Source organism: Trichosurus vulpecula, chromosome 7, assembly GCF_011100635.1.
Source record: "Trichosurus vulpecula isolate mTriVul1 chromosome 7, mTriVul1.pri, whole genome shotgun sequence".
Taxonomy (NCBI): domain Eukaryota; kingdom Metazoa; phylum Chordata; class Mammalia; order Diprotodontia; family Phalangeridae; genus Trichosurus; species Trichosurus vulpecula.
Window position 1 is genome coordinate 183875519 of NC_050579.1, and position 19071 is coordinate 183894589.

At 38.7% G+C, this 19071-nt stretch overlaps 2 protein-coding genes across 2 annotated transcripts in view; both read left to right on the top strand.

The window, feature by feature from the left end:
- Positions 1-4201, top strand: part of UBE2J1 (ubiquitin conjugating enzyme E2 J1) — a 43172-nt gene extending 38971 nt beyond the window's left edge. The window contains exon 8 of the mRNA XM_036767113.1: positions 1956-4201. Within this exon, the coding sequence (XP_036623008.1) occupies positions 1956-2237 (282 nt within the window). The 3' untranslated portion in view covers positions 2238-4201. The remainder of the gene's footprint in view (positions 1-1955) is intronic.
- A 6889-nt stretch (positions 4202-11090) lies between these two features.
- Positions 11091-19071, top strand: part of LOC118857173 (gamma-aminobutyric acid receptor subunit rho-2) — a 62614-nt gene continuing 54633 nt past the window's right edge. The window contains exon 1 of the mRNA XM_036767820.1: positions 11091-11422. Coding sequence (XP_036623715.1) covers positions 11235-11422 — 188 coding nt within the window. The 5' untranslated portion in view covers positions 11091-11234. The remainder of the gene's footprint in view (positions 11423-19071) is intronic.

The following is a 19071-nucleotide window of genomic DNA, read 5'->3' on the forward strand; positions in this document are numbered from 1 at the left end:
TTTAAGAATTGAAGCATTGTTGTTGGTTTTATCTTTTAAACTTTCTTCTTACATAAAGGAGCAGAGTGTTAAGAAATGCTGAAAGCTTTGTTATATTAGCTGGATTTAGATCTCCTTGACATACAGATGACCATATATATGAAATAACTGAATCCCAGTTATAGCCTTAAAATTAGATAAAATCTCCATCTTTTTGCATTTGATGAATCTTGTTAATATCAAAGTAGATTAATATTTTAAAAGTCAGATGGCCAACATCATATAAACGTATGTTTTAAAAGCTGAGGTGCCTTCCCTCTGGAAATTGGACATTAGTTTGGTAAGATGTTTGGGCTAGGTTTTGAGGAAGGAAAAGATTGGGTTTTTTTTAAACTCTAATTAGTCAAGGAAGTTGTACAAAGTGAAAGATTTGGTTTAATTTGGCTTGATCTTAGGTTAGCTACCTTTTTATTCTAGTCTCTGGATTGCTATTCCATATGAATATCTTTATTCGTCTTAGGAATTTGTATTTCTCTTTTTTCTCTTAAGAACTAAGGAATTTTTCTATTTTAAGTGAAATTGAATGGATTCTTACCTATTTTAACCTTGTTGACTAACCAAGAACAACAGATACTTTATTTTTAATGTTTTCTAGCTTGTTTGCCATAATTCAAGTAGTTATTACCAGTTATTTGCTTATATTGGAAACATTAGGATTTATGGACTTTATAAAATGCTAGTGCTATTCTATTTAATTTCTTTAGGTAGCAAAAATAATAATCTGGGATCCCTGAAGTTGAAGAATGAGAATATATAAGAAGCTAATGTCTTTACTGTTGTCTCCCTTTATGTTACTTTTAGAGTCTATAATTGTCTCCTTACCTATAAATTCAAGATACTACCTTGCATGCCTCATAAGGGACATTATAAAAGAGAGAGATAAGTTTGTTAAACCATTATGGGTTCTTAGAAGAAAAATAATCACAAGTTTAAGGTGATATTATTTCTTTCTCAGTTAACTTTCCAGTTTTTTAGTTGGTTATAGTCTCCTTGAGGGTCCTACTACTAGTAAATGGCAGAACCAGTATTTGAACCCATAGAGATAACAGAGGTGGAGCTGCTACTGAAAAAGTCACTGAGGCTTGTTTTTCTCCTTCTATGAGGAGGGGAGCTATATGATACATATATATAATGTAGTAGGGAATAATGTAGTAATTACAGTTTTCTTGTAATCGACCATAAACAAAGTAATCAAGACAAATGCCAGACTCGAGCTTTATTTCCTGAACAAAAATATATCAGAGTAAAAGATAAGTCTGTCCCAAGTGTCCTTAGCCCATAGCCACCGAGAAGAATCACTGCTCTCCTAGAAGATCTCAGTCCAGCCCAGAACACACTGCCTTTAAGCTTCACAGGTCATCACTATCACTATGGGTGGCAGCACAGCAGTTTTGAGTTAACAGAGTAACATGTCTGTTGTAGGGTGAGGCACTATATTTTTGGAAACTTATATCCAGTTTTATGTGATAAATGTAATCCCAAGATACATAAGACAGATTGAGTAATATTAATATTTATTTCAAATCAGTACATGATACAGAAAAGCCACATTAACTGCTGCCTTTGACCTATCAGATTAAGGGTTGGAGTCAACTTGTTTCCCTACCAGATATCCTGAGGGAAGGAAGACAGACAAATTAGAGTAATCAAGAACCTGGTCTCAGTAAGCATTGCTAGAAGGCCAGTGGAGATTAGCATGGGTAATCAGTCTGTAGAGAAGGCTCTGGACAAATCCCTACTCCTACTCTGCCCCATCAATCTATTTAGGTTCGAACTGAAGGCTAGTTTCAGAAGCCTAGAATGGTTCTTGGTAACCCTGTTCTTGTCCATATTTAGTTCTCTCTGTATTCTAACGTGTGTGTGTGTGTGTGTGTTTTCTTTGCCTGTTTCAATTAACAATTACTAAAATTTCTTAGTATGATGCTCCGAACATTGCTGCAACATCCCTACAAGAGTCTCCCCAGACTGTTTCCAAGAATACCTCCATGAGCCCTCGACAGCGCCGGGCCCAGCAACAAAGTCAAAGAAGAACATCTTCATCTTCGCTTGATGTTCAGGTCCAGCAGCCAAGAGCCAACCCCAACACGAATCATATCGGATCAGCCATACTGATCGTCATCCTGACTCTAGCATTGGCAGCTCTCATATTCCGACGAATCTATCTGGCCAATGAGTACATATTTGACTTTGAGTTATAACATTGCTTTTGTCTTAAGAGCTGTGACTCGAATGCTTCATTAAACATTCTGCAGTGGGTATGATATAAGAACTGTTTACAAAAAAATTTTTTGTATTTGGCCCTCACCTCCTTTTTTGATCCTTATAAATGTCGGTATATATTTAGACAGATTTTGAGGCTAATTATGTCCATAGAGAGTATATTAGCAGTTAGCTCAAGGGACTGGAAGTCATAAATCCCACATCCCACCACTGGCCTGCATTATGACTCTTGGAAGATCACTTATTAACTCTCTATGCCTCAATTTCCTTATGTATAAATTTGTGATAATTTTTTGTAAAGTTCTTTGAAACTTTGGATAAAAAGTGGTGTTTAAATCCCAAGTGTTACTAGTAGCTCAATGCCCATTGTGTTGAGTACTAGACCTCTGCTTGAGGAGAATAAATTGGGAGCAGAGGAGAATTGGAGAGGGGAAAGCAAAAGCCCTTTGCTTCTGGGGCTCAGACTCTAGTGTCTGCTTAAATATCATTCATAGGAGGTGAAGTAGAATTGGGCATTTGTTATGAAATTTACGTGCATGTAAGAAACCATGTTTTAGTAAAGGTGAAAAATTACTTCTGACAAAAGCACTTAAGGAGAAAAACATTACCATATTTGTGAATAGAATATTGGCTAAGAAAAGAGAATGTTGCTTTGTAAACATTTTCTTTTACTCTCCAGATAGTTTCAGACCCCCACAAATCTTTGGTTTTAGTGAAAGAAAGGGTCCAGGCCAGAAAATAATTTCATTTTCCTTTGGAGTTATATATAGGTTGATCTTAAGATTTGAATGTTGTCTCTGATTATTATCAGTTGTTTATCTTGCTTTTTAAATTGAAAGTTATATAACATGTTCTTATAATACTTATAAATAAGGAATATAATCATTTACTCAGTGCTACTATCTTTTAATTCCAAAATATGCATAATGTATTGAAGAAAGGTTTTGACCATCCTTTATAAAAAAGTGAGTGATAGAAAAATGTATATTTAAAATGAAATCAATGCGATCCAAGCCCAAATTTAATATAAAAAACATTCACTTACAAGACTATGTCATGCTAGTTACCCAGGGTTATTCCAATGCCTTGTGGGAAAGCAGAGCCATGGAAATATTATCTTTGTTCTTTAATACATTTAACTCAATGGCAGCATTGTAGGCAATCACTGGGGCAGTATTATTGAAAAGCTTTGATTGTATTTCTTTTCTTCTTCCTTTTTTTTTTGAGACTGGGTCTCACTATATCTCACCCAGGCTAGAAGTGCAGTGGCTACTCAGGGCCCGATCCCACTGCTGATTGATTGGTTTGGAAGCTTTAACCTGCTTGTTTTTCCATCTCCGCTCCTTGGGGGCTCACCATATTGGTGCCAGACTTAGTGCAAACACCTGGTCAGCTTTAGTCTTAACTGTGGCTCAGAATTCCAGGTTCAAGCAAACCAGCAGCCTCAGCCTCCCTAGCAGCAGATACTACAGGTGTGTGCCATGATGCCTGGCTTATTGTATTTTTAATACAGGCAGCTCCCAACTGAAGAAAGGGCTGTGTTCTTAAAGTTTATTTGGAGGTTATTTATTTTAGAATACAGAATCCATTTGCTCACTGGGAAAAAATATTATGGTGTGTTTAGATTCTGAGGCCAGCCCACAAAAGACTTTAAATCAGAATGTAACTGATACAAGTCTTAATCAAGTTCATTATGCAGTTTTGAACCTTTTAAACTTGTAACTTTTAAACTTTACTGACTTAGGTTGTAGTTATGAAACAATCTGTAAGTAGCATTGAAAGGCAAGTTTAGTTTTCTTCTTACAGTTGATGCAGTTCGTCTTTTCATCCACACAGTAACTAGTTTTCATTTGTCACAAGATTTAAAATGAGAACACATTGTGTAAATCTATGTAATGTGGTTTTCCTGAGCCTTAATAAATTTGCTTTGCAATGATATTTACAGATTGTGTCTATCATGTCTGCAACCTAAATTTTTAAGCTTCAGAGAGCACAAGGACTTTATGAAGACCTCCCCTCCCAGTACCATATTGGTCTGAATATAGGCTGCTCCTTTACCCTTAAATTTGGCATCTATACAACCTGAATGTGGCCTGTAATTACCATTATTTTTCTGTGTGTATGTGTAAGTGTGTGTATTATTTTTTCCTCTCCCCATCTCATTTTGAGGGTATGGCCTATATTTGGACCAGTATTATTTCAGCCATGTTACTATGTTGTAAAGGGGCCGTGTCTTATTGAATCTTTGTATCTCTGGTCCTTAGTCCAGTGCCTTGCACATAGTAGGCACTTAATAAATTTTTGTTAAATTGCATTAAGGGTTTAATAGGCACTGAACCTTTTGATATTGTTTCTTTTGCAAAATGTGTTCTGAATTTCAACTCATGATGCTAAAAACACTCATGGGAAGCCGCAGTGGCCCTTTTTATCAGTGAGAAGGGAATTCACTTGTCTTCCCCTGCCTCATTCATTCCCCTTCTTCTTGTCATAGTAGCCAGGATAGTCACATGTCCCCTGCTGAAAATAAATCCTTGCCCTTCTTTCCTCTGCCATTTCACCAATCTCCAATCCGTGGAAGTTCCTAGATGTCAGGGGACTTGGAGAATAATTCCTGTGATCTAAAGGAAACTTTTCTCACAGTTCAGCATGACAGCCATTCACGTGTATGGGAATTTACTGAAGTTGGTTGGATGTTCTTAGCTATCAAGCTGTGATCATCAAAGTAAAGAGTTTTTTGTTTTTGTTTTTTTCCATTATAGATATCAGTAATCTGACCCAGATGCCCACCTTGTCAGCTCTGGCTTTTTCCCTCCTTTATTTCCAGCAGATACCTATGAGAACAATAAAAGTTACCCCCCCACACACCCACACCCACCACATCTTTCATCTCTCACAAGTTCTTAAGGACAGATACTTGAATTGTCATCCTGGCCTCTTTTGGAGGAATTAGGGAACCAGTAAAACTGCAAGGGGTGGGGAAGGGTTCTCATTTAAATCTTACCCCCTAACAGTGTTCTAGAGAACCATACTTGTACTCCTTTATTGCAGAGCAGGGGCTGCACGTGGCCAGTGACCTGATGGATCATCCCTCTGTGGTTCTTCCTGGTCCTTGGATTTGTATCATCCACAGCTGCTTGTAGTCACAGAGCCTAAGTTTACATCAAGCTGGTTAAAGTCAGCAACTTTTAAAAGAAAACTTTCTCAATGTCTAGAATTTTCTAGAAGATTTAATTAGCTTTTCTCATTATATGGGGGGGGCTTTTAATTAGCACTTTGTTTTCAGTGCTGCTTATTTTTGTCTTATTATACTAAAAATAAATACTCAGTGTTTCATCAACATCTTCAGCTCTATTTTTGAAAACTTAGGCAATTTTCCGTTGTCTGTGTTTTGGGGAAAGTGAAAGAAAATCTTTCATTGTTCTTAAAATAAAATCTCCACAGAAAACTAGTCACTTCCTTCATCTAATCAGTTCCCAAGCAATTTAAATTTTTCCACTGTATTTCTTGAGTCTGAATCTTGCTTCCTCACATTCATTGCTACCGTCCTAGTGCAGGCCCTTATAACTTTTTTTTTTTTACATTTTCTTTAAAAAAAAATTTAACATTCATTAAAAAGTATTTTAAGTTTCAAATTCTTCCCTCCTTTCAACCCTTCCCCCCACCCTTTGAGAAGGCAAGCAATATGATATCAATTATATATGTCATGCAAAACATTGCCATATGGAAATATGGGAATTCATAATTTATGGCCTGGATTATTTTAATCAACCTCCGAAATAGTCACTTTGTTTCTTTATCTTCACTCTTTAGTTCATCCACACAGGTGACAAAATCTCTCATTTGTAGGTCCAACCATGTCAGTCTCTTGCACAGATCTCAAGTAGATCATATTTTAAATAGGATAAAATAAAAACTCCATAGCCTAGCACTTTAGTCCCTCTGTAATAATGGCTTTGACCTACCTTTCCAACTTTAAGTCATGCTACTTCCCTTGCTCAATGTTCCTGTCAGAGTGGATCTGCCAGTTATTCCCTATGCTTGTCCTTCCCCTTACCAGACTTCCTACCCCCAACCCCATAGTTGAAATGTACTACTTCCCACAAGTCCCTGTTGAAAGCCCTTCTTCAAGGTCCAACTTGGTTGCTACTTCTTTCCTGGAACCTTCCCTGATCACTCTAACTGAAAGTAATCTTTCCTTCAAAATTTTTATTGTGCCTTGAAACTCATTCAGACACCAAACATTTATCAGTCTATATTAGATTGTAAACTTCTTCAGGGCAGTAACTTTATTTTTTTGCCTTTTTATCCCTAGCACCTAGCACATAGTAGGTACTTAGGATTTGTGGAATAGGCTAGAACCTCTCTTTCATTCTCACACCGTCCCCATATATATGTATATAAAATGTATATACATATACACGTATAGATAAGCAGGCCTAAATTTAGATTTCATTGGGTAGAAAGCTAATTTGAATTAATGTAACAGTCTGAATTATGGGATATATTTAGATCACTTATTGGAAATATACATTATCACTATAATACTTAAAGGAAAAACCTTTCAAAATAGTCACCTTGATAAGCTATATAGACTCATTTCAATAATGCTGTCATTGCCCGAAACATTTCTTGAAGTCCTCTTTGGGAATTGTCTTTAGAGCTACACAAGAACATGGAGTCACATTGCTTTATTTTGTACTCCCACCCCCACCCCCTGCCATTTTTAACCCAAACTAGCGTGATCAAAACCCTGCATGATCAAATACACTTCATTAACTAGACTTTCCTCTAAATTGATTCTGGCTTTTATTTTTTAATTCTGCCCAACCTTAAGAGAGGTTGCCGCCATTGAAAATATTTTTAAAAGCCAGTTCTAAGAGTTGACAAGCTAAGAGTGACAAAAGTTTGTTTATCTTCATAAAGCTGACTGGAATGTCGGCTGAATTTTGCCTGAATTTATGGCGCTGAATCTCTTTCTCTGGGATATCATGCACACCTCTCTGTTCTGAGGGCAGGCTGTCCTTCTCAGGATAGTTCTGTTCTAAACCTGCAGCCAAAAATTCTGTAAACTGCTTTGGGTGACCCAAGACCCTGCACCTGTTTGAAGCTTTTTGTTTTTTCCAGCTTAGGCAAAAGACTTGATCCTTAGTGATCCTTTTTATCTTAGAAGCTTAAAAAAAAAGCTTTTATTTTTAAAAAATGCCTTGACTATTTGATCTCCTTTTTTATTATTGCTCTTTTTATTCTTTGAATTGGGGATCAGGACGTCAATATGAAGAGGTGGAAGGAAATACAGTACCCAAGTAAGGGAAGACAGGTGCTGTCAGAATAGAATACTTTGATCACCTTGAAGATTTCCCACCCCAGTCACTAGCAGTTACCTGGGTCTAAATAAGAGAGTGCCCTTTGGGAAACTTTAATAGCCTTACTTTTCAAATCTCCTTAATTCCTTTTTCTGTTTCCCCACAACATCACAAAATCTCAGTTGGAAGCGATCCTAGATCGACTCCTTATCTAAGGAGGTCTCCTGTATGGAACATACTCCACAAATATTCCTCCCCACTAGACTTGAAGATATCTCTCCAGTGATAGCAAACTCAGAACCATCTAAATGGTATCAGTCCATACCACTTTTGGACAGGACTAGCTGTGAAAAAGTTTTTACATCTATTGAACCAAAAATCTGACTCCCTTGGAATGTCCACCACTGGGTCCCATTTATATACTTAGAGACCACCCTGCTAATCCATGATAACCCTTCAAAAAGCTGAGTGAAATGTTCACCTCCCCTCTTCCCACTATTTCTTCAACTAATCTTTATCTCAAATGATTTCGAATCCCCTTGACATTCTTGGTTTCCCTCCACTGCAGGCACACCAGCTTCTCAAAAGTCATGCCTAAAATGCACACAACATGCTCTGCCTGTGGTTTGACAAGGGTAGCATATAGCTTGTGGGGTCAATCACCTCCCTCATTTTGGAAACTAGAGTTTGATGAATGCAATTTTAAATGGAGGAAGAAAAAAGGGGCAGAGGGTGCTAAGAATGGTTCAGTTCTTAGGCCATTTACAAATAAATTTTAAATGAGCTAGGGAAACTAATGATGTTGACATTCTCACTATAAATGAAAGAAGAAATAAAGACATTTCTATTAATTGGAAGGATTCTTCTCAGACAGGCAAATAAAGTTGGGGAAGTTGATTTCATTTTGTCCCCAAGTGAAACAAATATTTCCTGGTTGGTTAGTTTACCTTTCCATGCCCATGGTGAATTTAAGGAAATGGACCACCATAAAGATAATGAGAATCTTTTCACCTACATCTGTCTCTGGATGAAGAAATGTATAAGAGCCAAAGACAAACAATATATACACAATAACTTCAGTGCAAAGGTGGATTTAGGGAAGGCTGGCCAAAAAAATGAAAACCAAAAAAGCTTCAGTATGATATGGTTGGGTTGAGAGATAACATGGTGTCCAGGACTGAGGCAGTTAAAAGCACAGAGGATAGGAGTCAGGAAGACTTGAGTCCAAATCCAACCTCAGACACTTAATAGCTGTGTGACCCTGGGCAAGTCACTTAGCCACTGCCTCAGTTCTCCATCTGTTCAGTCATTTCCAACTCTTTGTGACCCCATTTGGGGTTTTCTTGGCAAAGATACTGGAGTGGTTGGCTATTTCCTTGTCCAGCTACAGATGAGGAAACCGAGGTGAACAGGGTTAAGTGACTCCCAGGGTCACACAGCTGGTAAGTGTCTGAGGCCAGATTTGAACTTAGTTTTTTGTGACTTCAGGCCCAAGTGCTGTATGCATTGCACCATCTAGTTGCCCCAAGGCTAGTGTAGATTAGTGATAAGTATAGAAATTTTTTTAAAAAACAAACTGGTTTTTTGATATGTATCTATCAGCTAACAAATTTTCCTAGGAGAAGAAGTTCTTCACTAGGAGCTCCCTAATTTTGAAGTTCAGTTAAAAAGAAAAAAAAAAGGAAATATAAAAGGTTCATTACAGGGGGGGTCTAATCTTCATTAAATCAGGCTTTTTCAGGACCTTTTAGAAATAGCACTTTGTTTCGGTTTTTTAATTAATTTTTTTTTTTTTTAGTTTTCAACTTTCACTTCCATAAGTTTTAAATTTTCTTCCCCTCCCTCCCTCTTCCTTCCCCAAGATGGCATGCAATCTGATATAGGCTCCACACATACATTCCTGTGAAACACATTTTCACATTAGTCATGTTGCATCAAAGAATTTTAACAAATGGTAGAAACCATGAGAAAAAAACAAAACAGAAAAGAAAATAGTCTGCTTCACTCTGCATTCCAACTCCATAGTTCTTTCTCTTTAAGTAGCTCTTTGTTTCTTAAATTTTTTATTATGAACTTAATAGTGATCAATAAATATGAATATTTCCATGTATGCATATGGGACAGCTAGGTGGCACAGTGGATATAGCTCTGGTCCTAGAGTTAGGGAGACCTTAGTTCAAATCCAGCCTCAGACACTTACTGATCCTGGGCAAGTCACTTCACCCTGTTTGCCTCAGTTTCTTCATCTGTAAAATGAGCCGGAGAAGGAACTGGCAAACCACTCTAGTCTCTGCCAAAAAACAAACCAAAACCCAAAAGGGGTCACAGAGAGTTGGAGACTACTAAAAACGACTGAATGACAACAAAATATATACATAGAGGGGCAGCTAGGGAGAGCAGTGGGGAGAGAGCTGGACCAGGTGAGAACTGAACTGAGTTTTGAAGGTAGCCGAGAGCCGAGAGGGGAAAGTTAGGAGTGAGAACATTCCAGGGACCTAGGGGAGAGAGGAGAGGGGGTGTAATGTGGGAGGAACAGAAGAAGGGAGCAGAGTGTAAGAAGGGAGAAGGGAAGGTAGGAAAAGGGGCCAGCTTGTGAGCTATTATTATATACAAAGCACAGAAAAAGAGTGTTGCATGAAACCATGAAAAATCTACCATGTTCAGCTTTAAAAAGAAAAAAGTATACATTAAGCTACCGAGGATAAAGATGATGATGTAAGAAACAAAGACATCCATAAAAACTTATTTTAAAAAGTTATGCATCAATTTTAATATGAGAGTACCAACACTTAGGTGGCATAGTGCCTGGAGCTTGGAAGACCTGAGTTAAATCTGGCCTCAGATACTTACTAGCTGTGTGACCCTGGGCAAGTCACTTCTGTTTGCCTCAGTTTCCTCATCTGTAAAATGAGTTGGAGAAGGAAATGGCAAACCACTCTAGTATCTTTGCCAAGAATATCCCAAATGGGATTGTGAAGAGTTTAACGGGACTAAACAATAACAAAAAGTACCAATATTGTCCGTCTTGTCTGCATCTCTTCTTTATTTCCTTTTGTGTATTTTAGCTATGTACCTTAAGGGTTAGATAGAAATATTTAATGCTTTTGTGAAAAGATTGAGTTTTCCCTCCTGGTGTGGAAAAAGGTATTAAAATTAAAAGGATTCCCTTTTTTTAAATGGTCCCTTTGAGGTTGGAAATCAAGGAGCAACTTGTTAGATAAACAGCATTATGATAATAGTCCAGTTCATGAACTCGTTTTTGCTTGTACATTCACATACCTACAAACCTTTCCTATTCAGTCCATCTTGAACTTGCACAAGCCTTCCAAATGAAAATGACAGCTTGCTTGGCTTTATGTAGCCTGAGAGAAGGAGATTAATGATGTAAGCAAAAAGCTGTCACGGAGAAGGGATTTAAAAAAAAATATATAACCATTTCAATCAAAAGGCTGAGTTTCAGGACCAAGTGGAAGCACAATCTGACTAGTCAACAGGAGAAACTTCTTAATGGCCAATCACCAAGCAGCAGTGAGGGAGAGAGTGATAGACAAAGAGAGAGGAGAGAGAGAGACAAGCCCTGACCATCAGACTAAGCTACTGCTTCAGAAAGGCAGTCTTTCCTAATAATGATCTTCCAGGTTCAGGAAGAACCTGGGATTTCCAGCTGAGTCAATGTGGAAGCCAGGAAAGACTTGTCCTTCAAGAAGTGACCGGACAGTAGCCTGTTTTCTCTCTGCCTTGCCCAAAATGCCTTATTTTGCCAGACTCCTGTTATTCCTCTTTTGCCTCGTCCTTCTTGTGGAAAGCAGGAATCCCAGGAGGAGACGCTGGTCTGGACAGCTGGAAATGCCCAGGCTAAGGTAAGGAACCAGAAGAGGATTCTGAAATTCTCAGCCAAACTCTCAAGACTTCCATGTAATATTTGTTAACCCCTCTTGCTATTGAAAAAAGTCTATTTGCTAACTAGACCATGTTTCTTGGAAATCTCTCCATTATATGATGGAATTACATTTAGAATTAACCTGCAAATTCCAGGTAGTTTGCTACATTTGGATTTTTATTCCCCCCTCCCCAAAGGTTTGGAACGTTAATGATGCCACCACCTCCTCACACTGGTCAAATTCTCAACGAATTTACACAAAGTAAGCTGTTCTTTGATCTTGCTGAAGCTAGGGTTTCTAAACCGGCATCAAAGAGAGGGCTAACTTCCCATAGCTCTGTGAAAATAAAGTATTCAAACAGGCTCAAATATAGTATTCCTGGGCAAGCAGCATGGTAGGAGTGAGAAGCGACTCACTCATTCATTCAGTCATCAAACTTTTATCAACCACCGGCCTACTGTATGCCAGGCAGATGTAAAGACCAAAAGGGAAACAGGTAAATGTTCATTTGTTCGTTTTGTTGCTTTCTCCAGATGAAACTCCTGATTTAAGGGGGAATTTCTCAAAACTGTATGTGGGAGGCATTGGAGAATAAAAGCTTTAATTCTCAGGTTGTATTTTCCTTTTTCAGTGTTACCATGTGTGAGAGTCAATGCAGATGAATTACATTACCAAGCAATTGTGCACCTTTCAGGCCCATATAAATCATCCTATCCCATGATAGACTTTTTTAGAAAATCATATGGAGAGGGAAGACACCCTGAAAACATCTTTTGGTGTGAGAATAGGACTTGATCACTTCAGACCTTAGGGGAAAAGATGGGCAATCCAAGTCTGTCATACTGAGATAAGTGAAAGATGTGGAATATTCAAACCTGGGACTATAAATATGGAAAGAGTTCCAAGAAATATAGGTGAGGCAGAGAACCTGCACAGGAGATGAGTCAACACCTGGGTGTTTCTGCGTAATTGTTTTTCCTTATACAAAGGAGAGTTCAAAGATGGGGAAGGTAGTTGAAATGACTGTGATGGGAAGACATGTCATCAGTAAGACATTTAAAAATAAAATGAAATAAAATATATTAACTACCTTCAGATATCAATTTTTACAAATATAAGTTAAACAATTTAGATTTTTAAAAATTGGTATTTAAATTTTTTTAATTAAAAAAATGGTATATTTATAATATGGTTCTCCATTAGGCATTAGGTAGATTCAGGATTTCTTAAGCCTGTGGAGACTTTATTTCTAAATATATTCTGAAAGAAGCAGGGAACAGCTAGGATTAAGTGTCTAACATTGATATCGGCTCCATGCGTGATGATAGAAATGTTACTGAATTAAATTTTAATTATTAAATAAACAATGATAGCATCTTTGAATTGAGTTTGTTACTTCATTAAGTGCCTTGAGCCTCTCTAGAGGCTGGTATAATTTTCAGGGCTTCTCTGTCCTTAAGTACACAAAAACAGCAGTCCTTGAGACTTCGGTAACAAACATTAAGCATTTTTCAGTGGTGACCCTTCGAAGTATATAAAACAGATATACACAGTTATTTTCAGTTTTGCAGATGTTTGTATTTAAATCATTAAGTTGTCAAAACATGTTTTTAATTGTGCAGATTTTATTCCCCCTCATACACAAAGAATATGACTCCATACTTTTTGAGGGGGAAGGGGGAGAGGAGGGAAGGTCTAGACCTGTGATTTCATTAGTGAAGGGAACTCCTTGTATGGGCACCCCCTCCAGCTGTGTAATTCAACAAACTTTATATGACTTGTAGTCTTAGAGAGTTGTCTGGGGCATTGATAGCTAGTACATTTCAGAGGCAGAATTCGAACCCAGGTTTTCCTGAATCCAAGGTCCACCCTTTCTTTCATTATACCATGATACCCCTTTCTCTTATTGCATACAAAATACATGAAATACACTACACTCTCTTCTTCCAGGGTTCAAAGGGGTTCCAACAAATCTCAATTTATTGCTACCTAACTTTATTTCCTCTTGCCCCCCAGTTCCCCAAGTTGTTTCTCTACCATGATGATTGGGTAGTTCGTACTGGTAAAGGAAATCACAAATATGGATAATACCAGAACTAAGTATTGTGAGTCCTGAGAGTTCTGGCTATTAATAGCATTTTCTCTGCCCAATATGTAAGGCTTCCAGCACTGGGCTTGGCTGTCAGAAGACTTGGCTTCAAGTCCCAACTTTGCTTCTCAATCAGTCGACATTTGTTAAGTGCCTACTATGTGTCAGATACTGTGCTTCATGTTGGGGATGCAAACAAAAATGAAACAATCCCTGCCCTCTGTGAACTCAGTCTTAACAGAAAGCAACATATGCTTATAAGTATATAAAAAAGAAATACTAGGGGCAGCTAGGTGGTGCAGTGAGTACAACACTGGCCCTGGAGTCAGGAGGACCCAAGTTCAAATCTGGCCTCAGACACTTGGCACACTTACTAGCTGTGTGACCTTGGGCAAGTCACATAACCCCAATTGCCCTGCCTTCCCCCCTCATAAAAAAAAAGAAATACTACATAATTGAGAAAGGGGTGCACTAGGCACTGGGAGGAGCAGGGAGTCAGGAAAGTTCTCATGTAGGAGGTAGTATTTGAGCTGAGCTTTGAAGGAAACTAGGGGTTATAGGAGGCAGGAACGAGGGAGAGAGTTTTAGCCAAGGGGGACAACTAGTGTGAAAGGTATAGAGATGGAAGATGAAATTGCACGTGTGAGAAGAGCAAGATCACTTTGGCTGCATTGTAGAAAGTGCGAAGGGGAGTAATGGATGACAAGTCTAGACAGGTAAGTGGAGCCAGATTGCAGACATCTTTAAATGCCAAATAGAAGACTGTGTTTGATCCTAGAGGCAATAGGGAGCCATTGGAGCTTTGGGAGCAGAACAGTGACGTGGACCTATACGGACCTATACTTCAGGAAAATCACTTTGGCTGCTGGTAGGAGGATGGGGTGGAGAAGAAAGAGCCTTGGGGAAAGGAGACCAGTAAGGAGGGTATTGCAGTAGTTTATGATGAAGGCCTGTACTAGGGTGGTGGCCCTGTGAGTGGAGAGAAGGGCATGTATCTATGTGCTGTTTATCATTTGGGGCTTAGGAGGGTACTCAGACTCCTGCTGGAAGAACCATTCCTCCACCACAGTACTTGCTTTTTTAAGTTCTTCATAGCTATTTCTGAGGTCCCATGGGTGCAAATTTCCTGCATGTGGCCCTATCCTGGGTCCATTACTACAATAGCAAAGTTCCTTGAGCAAATTATTTGCATTTTCCTCGTTTTGTATATTGGTTGAATGCAAAGTATCCTTAGTAGAGGAGATGGGGGGGGAGGGGAGTAGTCCTATTTACATGCAAATAAGAATTTGCCTGATAGGAAATTTCTAAAGTTATTAGAAAGTTATTTAGTTGGAAGGAGAATTGTAAGCAAAAATTAATCCTTAGGATGATAACTATGTACTACCTCTAAGGTTTTTTGTTAAACAGGTCAGAAGTTTTGTAGAATTTTTTTTTCATTCATGAGACTCCAGGGTCAGGAAACACTAAGAAGTATCGGCAGTAATCAGTTGATTTGCCCTTCTCTGGCACTATCCCATCTTTGGCAATCTTCAGGGTGGATACCTAAATCTTCTGTTGTCAGATAAAATATATTATGGAAAAAAATGGACTCTCCAAAAGTCTTCCCTTGGTACCATTTCTGTATCACCCAAAATTAGTGCATCCACATAAAACTAATTACAAAGTCTAGATCCTTCCTTCCTTCCTTCCTTCCTTCCTTCCTTCCTTCCTTCCTTCCTTCCTTCCCTTCTTTCCTTCCTTCCCTTCTTTCTTTCCCTTTCTTCTTTCTGTCTTCATGTGCCTTTTTCTTTCTTCCCTTCTTTCTTTACCCTGACTCCTTTTCTTTCTTTCTTTCCTTCCTTCCTTCTTTCCCTTTTTCCCTTCATTCTTTCCTTCTTTCTTTATCTTCCTTTCTTCCTTTTCCCCTCCCTGCTTTTTCTAAAACCTCTCATATTCTGCTCCAGCTCATCACCGAATTCCTACTTCATTCAGTGACCTTCACTTAAGCCGTCCATCACCCTGCTGCCAAAGTACTACCCACATTTTCGAACTTAACAGCAGCCCTCCTGGGGCTCTCCTCGGAGAAGTGAGATATTGATGTCAAAATAAATCTGGATTTGGAGTCAGAGAAGTTGGGTTTGAACTTCTACTTACTACCTGTGTGATCTTGTGCAAGTCATCTAACCTCTCTTGGCCTCAGTTCCCTCATCTGCAAAATGAACAGTTAGACTAGATGGTCTGTGAGGTCCCTTCCAGCTCTAAATCTATGATACTGTTATCTCTCCTGGGATCACATACAAATTTCTGACCTGAGCCTTTAAAACTTTCCATTCAGAGGCAGCCTGGTATGAGGAAGAGGACTTTAGGCTTGAAGTTAGGAAGACCGGGGTTCAAATCCAACCCTGAGATGGTTTCTACCCGTATGACCCTGGGCAAATCAATAATGTCTCAGTCTCAGTTTCCTCATATGTAGGGGGTCTGGTTGGATTTGTTTTTCCAGATCTAAATCTATGATCACATGATACACCGGTCAGCACTATCCTGTCTGCCCTCATATACCTTTCTAGCCTAGTTTGCTTATCTTTTGTCCACTCAAGTCTATCTTGATTCTTCCTCTTGAACTTGGTCCTTCTTTTCCTTTTCCTTGGTCCTCCTTTTCCTTACTGTGAACCTTCTCACCAAATTCCTGAATATATGGAACAGACAAGCTTCACTCTTCTCTCTCATAGCCTGGAGGGCATCTGTTTCTAGAAGTTTTTCTAAATTAATTAACACTCATTCTCTGGCCCACCAACATTTCCTCTTGCCTCATCCAACCTTTCACTCCTCATTCACTTTCCTAGAAGTTTGTCCATACTGAAAACTTATTGATTGTTGCCCAAATGTTTTTTGATCGTCTGGTTTGTAAAGGGAGAGCCATCCTGATTGGTAGAGAGATTGATTGCAGGTGAACTTAGCCATCGTAGTAGGGAGGTGACACCTAGAAACTTTCCCAGCAAAGGAAAGAAGTAGGGAGTGAAGGCAGAAGGGAAAGTGAACACTCACATACTTGCCTTACTTTTCTTCTTTTTTTAAATTAAATTTTATTTTTCAAAATGAACTAAAAACTACTTTTTCTATCATCACTACTCCCCATATTGAAAAAAGAAAAAAGAATCAAAGGTCTTGTAACAATATGCATAGTCAAGCAAAATAAATTTCCCAACTGGCCAAATCAAAATATGTGTCTTATTTCCACCGCAAGTCCATCACCTCTCTCTCGGGAGGTGGGTAGTGTGTTTCATCATAAGTCCTCTGGAATCATGGTAGGTCTTTGTGTTCATCAGAGTTATTAAGCCTTTCAAAGATGTTTGCTTTTTACAGTATTGTTGCTAGTGTATAAATGTTTCTTCTGGTCCTGCTCCTATCACTCTGCAACACTTCATACTAATGTTCACAAGTTTCTCTGAAATCAATCCCTTTGCCATTTCTTACAGCACTCTAATCGTTTCTAAGCAGGTGGCACATACACAGGTGAGCTGGAGTCCTGGTGTGTGTCCTTCTTGATTCCTTAAATCAGTTAAATGTTGACTGCACTGTTCGTCATGCCCTCACCATGGTTGCATCCTTCACCGAAAAAGAATGTCTTTTAAAAATTAATGATTTTTTTTTTACACAACAGGCACTTCCCAACAAACACCCAAATAACTCCCCTTTCAAGTCCACTTCCTTTGCAATGAGAGCCAAAGCATGTCTCCATCCCCATGAAGCCAAAGAGCACACATTCCCTGGCCACTGTTACATCTGAAAAGTTTCCACCGTCCTCAAATCCTGTCCTCAGAGATGTCTAATAGATCCTAATTGCAATAGTATCACTTTCTTCATTATAATTTCCTTATTGTTAACAAATAAAACCTTAATCGTATCATCTGTTGTCTCAGTCTTAAGAAACATTCAACTCTCACTCTTTTTTTCCAATATTTATATGAGGGCTTTCTCCCTTTCCTATTTCTGTACCTTTCTGAGAAAAATGTATAAGAAAGACTACAGAACTCCATATCTTTTTTCAGCATGAAGCCTTCTTATCTAGCTCTTTATTAACAGAATTCCATTCCATGCTTCCTAGACTCTACCGTCACCCTCACACCGTGTACCACCAACACAACATGGCATCAAACCCTTCTGTCTTTAGCAATCAAGGCTATGCTTCTTATTCATCTCAACACATTCATTAAGCACCTACTATGCTCAAGACAAAACAAAACAACCTTCTCAAACATACCCAAAAAACCCCCAAACATGCTAAGAACAAAAACTACTGAGTTTAATATCCTATGTAGAATCTCTGTGATATGATCTCATTTGGGACTCATGAAGTCCTTGAAATAAGAGCTCATAGTGCCAAGACTGTCCTTTGACTGGCGCCAGGCTGTTGTCTGTTGTGAAAGAATGAACCTGATGTACCCTGTGTTCCTTTAAATAGCCCAAAGGACCAGGTTGTTAATGGAGCAGGCTATTAAGTAGCTATTCCTCAAAAAAAAATTTTCATTAATGGCCCCAGGATTACTGAGCTCTCTCCTCTGGGCCACAGGAGTTCAGGGACCTCAGTTACTCTAATCCTTCCCTCTTAATTGATGTGGAAACTGTGTTCTGGTAAAGAGGGATTTTCTCTTTGAGATGCATAGAGGCAGTTAGCTTGCCCGACTTATAATTTAATTTCTATGATCTGTTAAGCCCTCTAGTTGAGCTCTTCATCGGAATTCTTGGTGCATTTCTGCCAGTGAAGACAATACAAAATTCCCAGTTCTTGCTTATTTCCGTGTCAGAAGATCTGGGCCATAGGTCCCTGTTATCAGAATTACCCCTTGAGACCATACTTAGCCAAGAGGCCAATTAGTTCTGGAAACCCTTGCATATAGTACTATTACTTTAATGTTACACACATGGCTTCAAACTAGGGTGCCATTCAAATTAAAGAAGGGGGGAATCTGATCCAGAAGGACTCTGTAACATAGATCTATTTTTAAAATGCAAGAAGGGACCCCCTTTTCTGCACTCGGGAATTTCATCTGCCCCATTCTCTGGTAAAGTCGCTTCCCTGTAGTTTGTCCAAACCTCCTTTCACTTAACAAATCTATTCTGAATGCCTCACCTGGAATAAGAGGCACACAGAGCCAGCTAGGAAAAAGTAAGCACTCTCTCTGTCTCTGTCTCTTTCTCACCCTCTCCTCTTTCTTCTTCTTCTTCTTCTTCTTCTTCTTCTTCTTCTTCTTCTTCTTCTTCTTCTTCTTCTTCTTCTTCTTCTTTCTTCTTCTTCTTCTTCTTCTTCTTCTTCTTCTTCTTCTTTCTTCTTCTTCTTCTTCTTCTTCTTCTTCTTCTCCTTCTCCTCCTCCTCCTCCTTCTCCTCCTTCTCCTTCTCCTCCTCCTCTTCTTCCTCTTCTTCCTCCTTCTATCTCTCTCTGTTTCTCTATCTCTCCCTCTCTCTTTCCCCTACTCCCCCAGTTGGAGACTTGTGCAAATGAAGTTCTCATTGGAATCTATATCCCAAATTATATCTACATCTATATCTAAAGATAAAAAA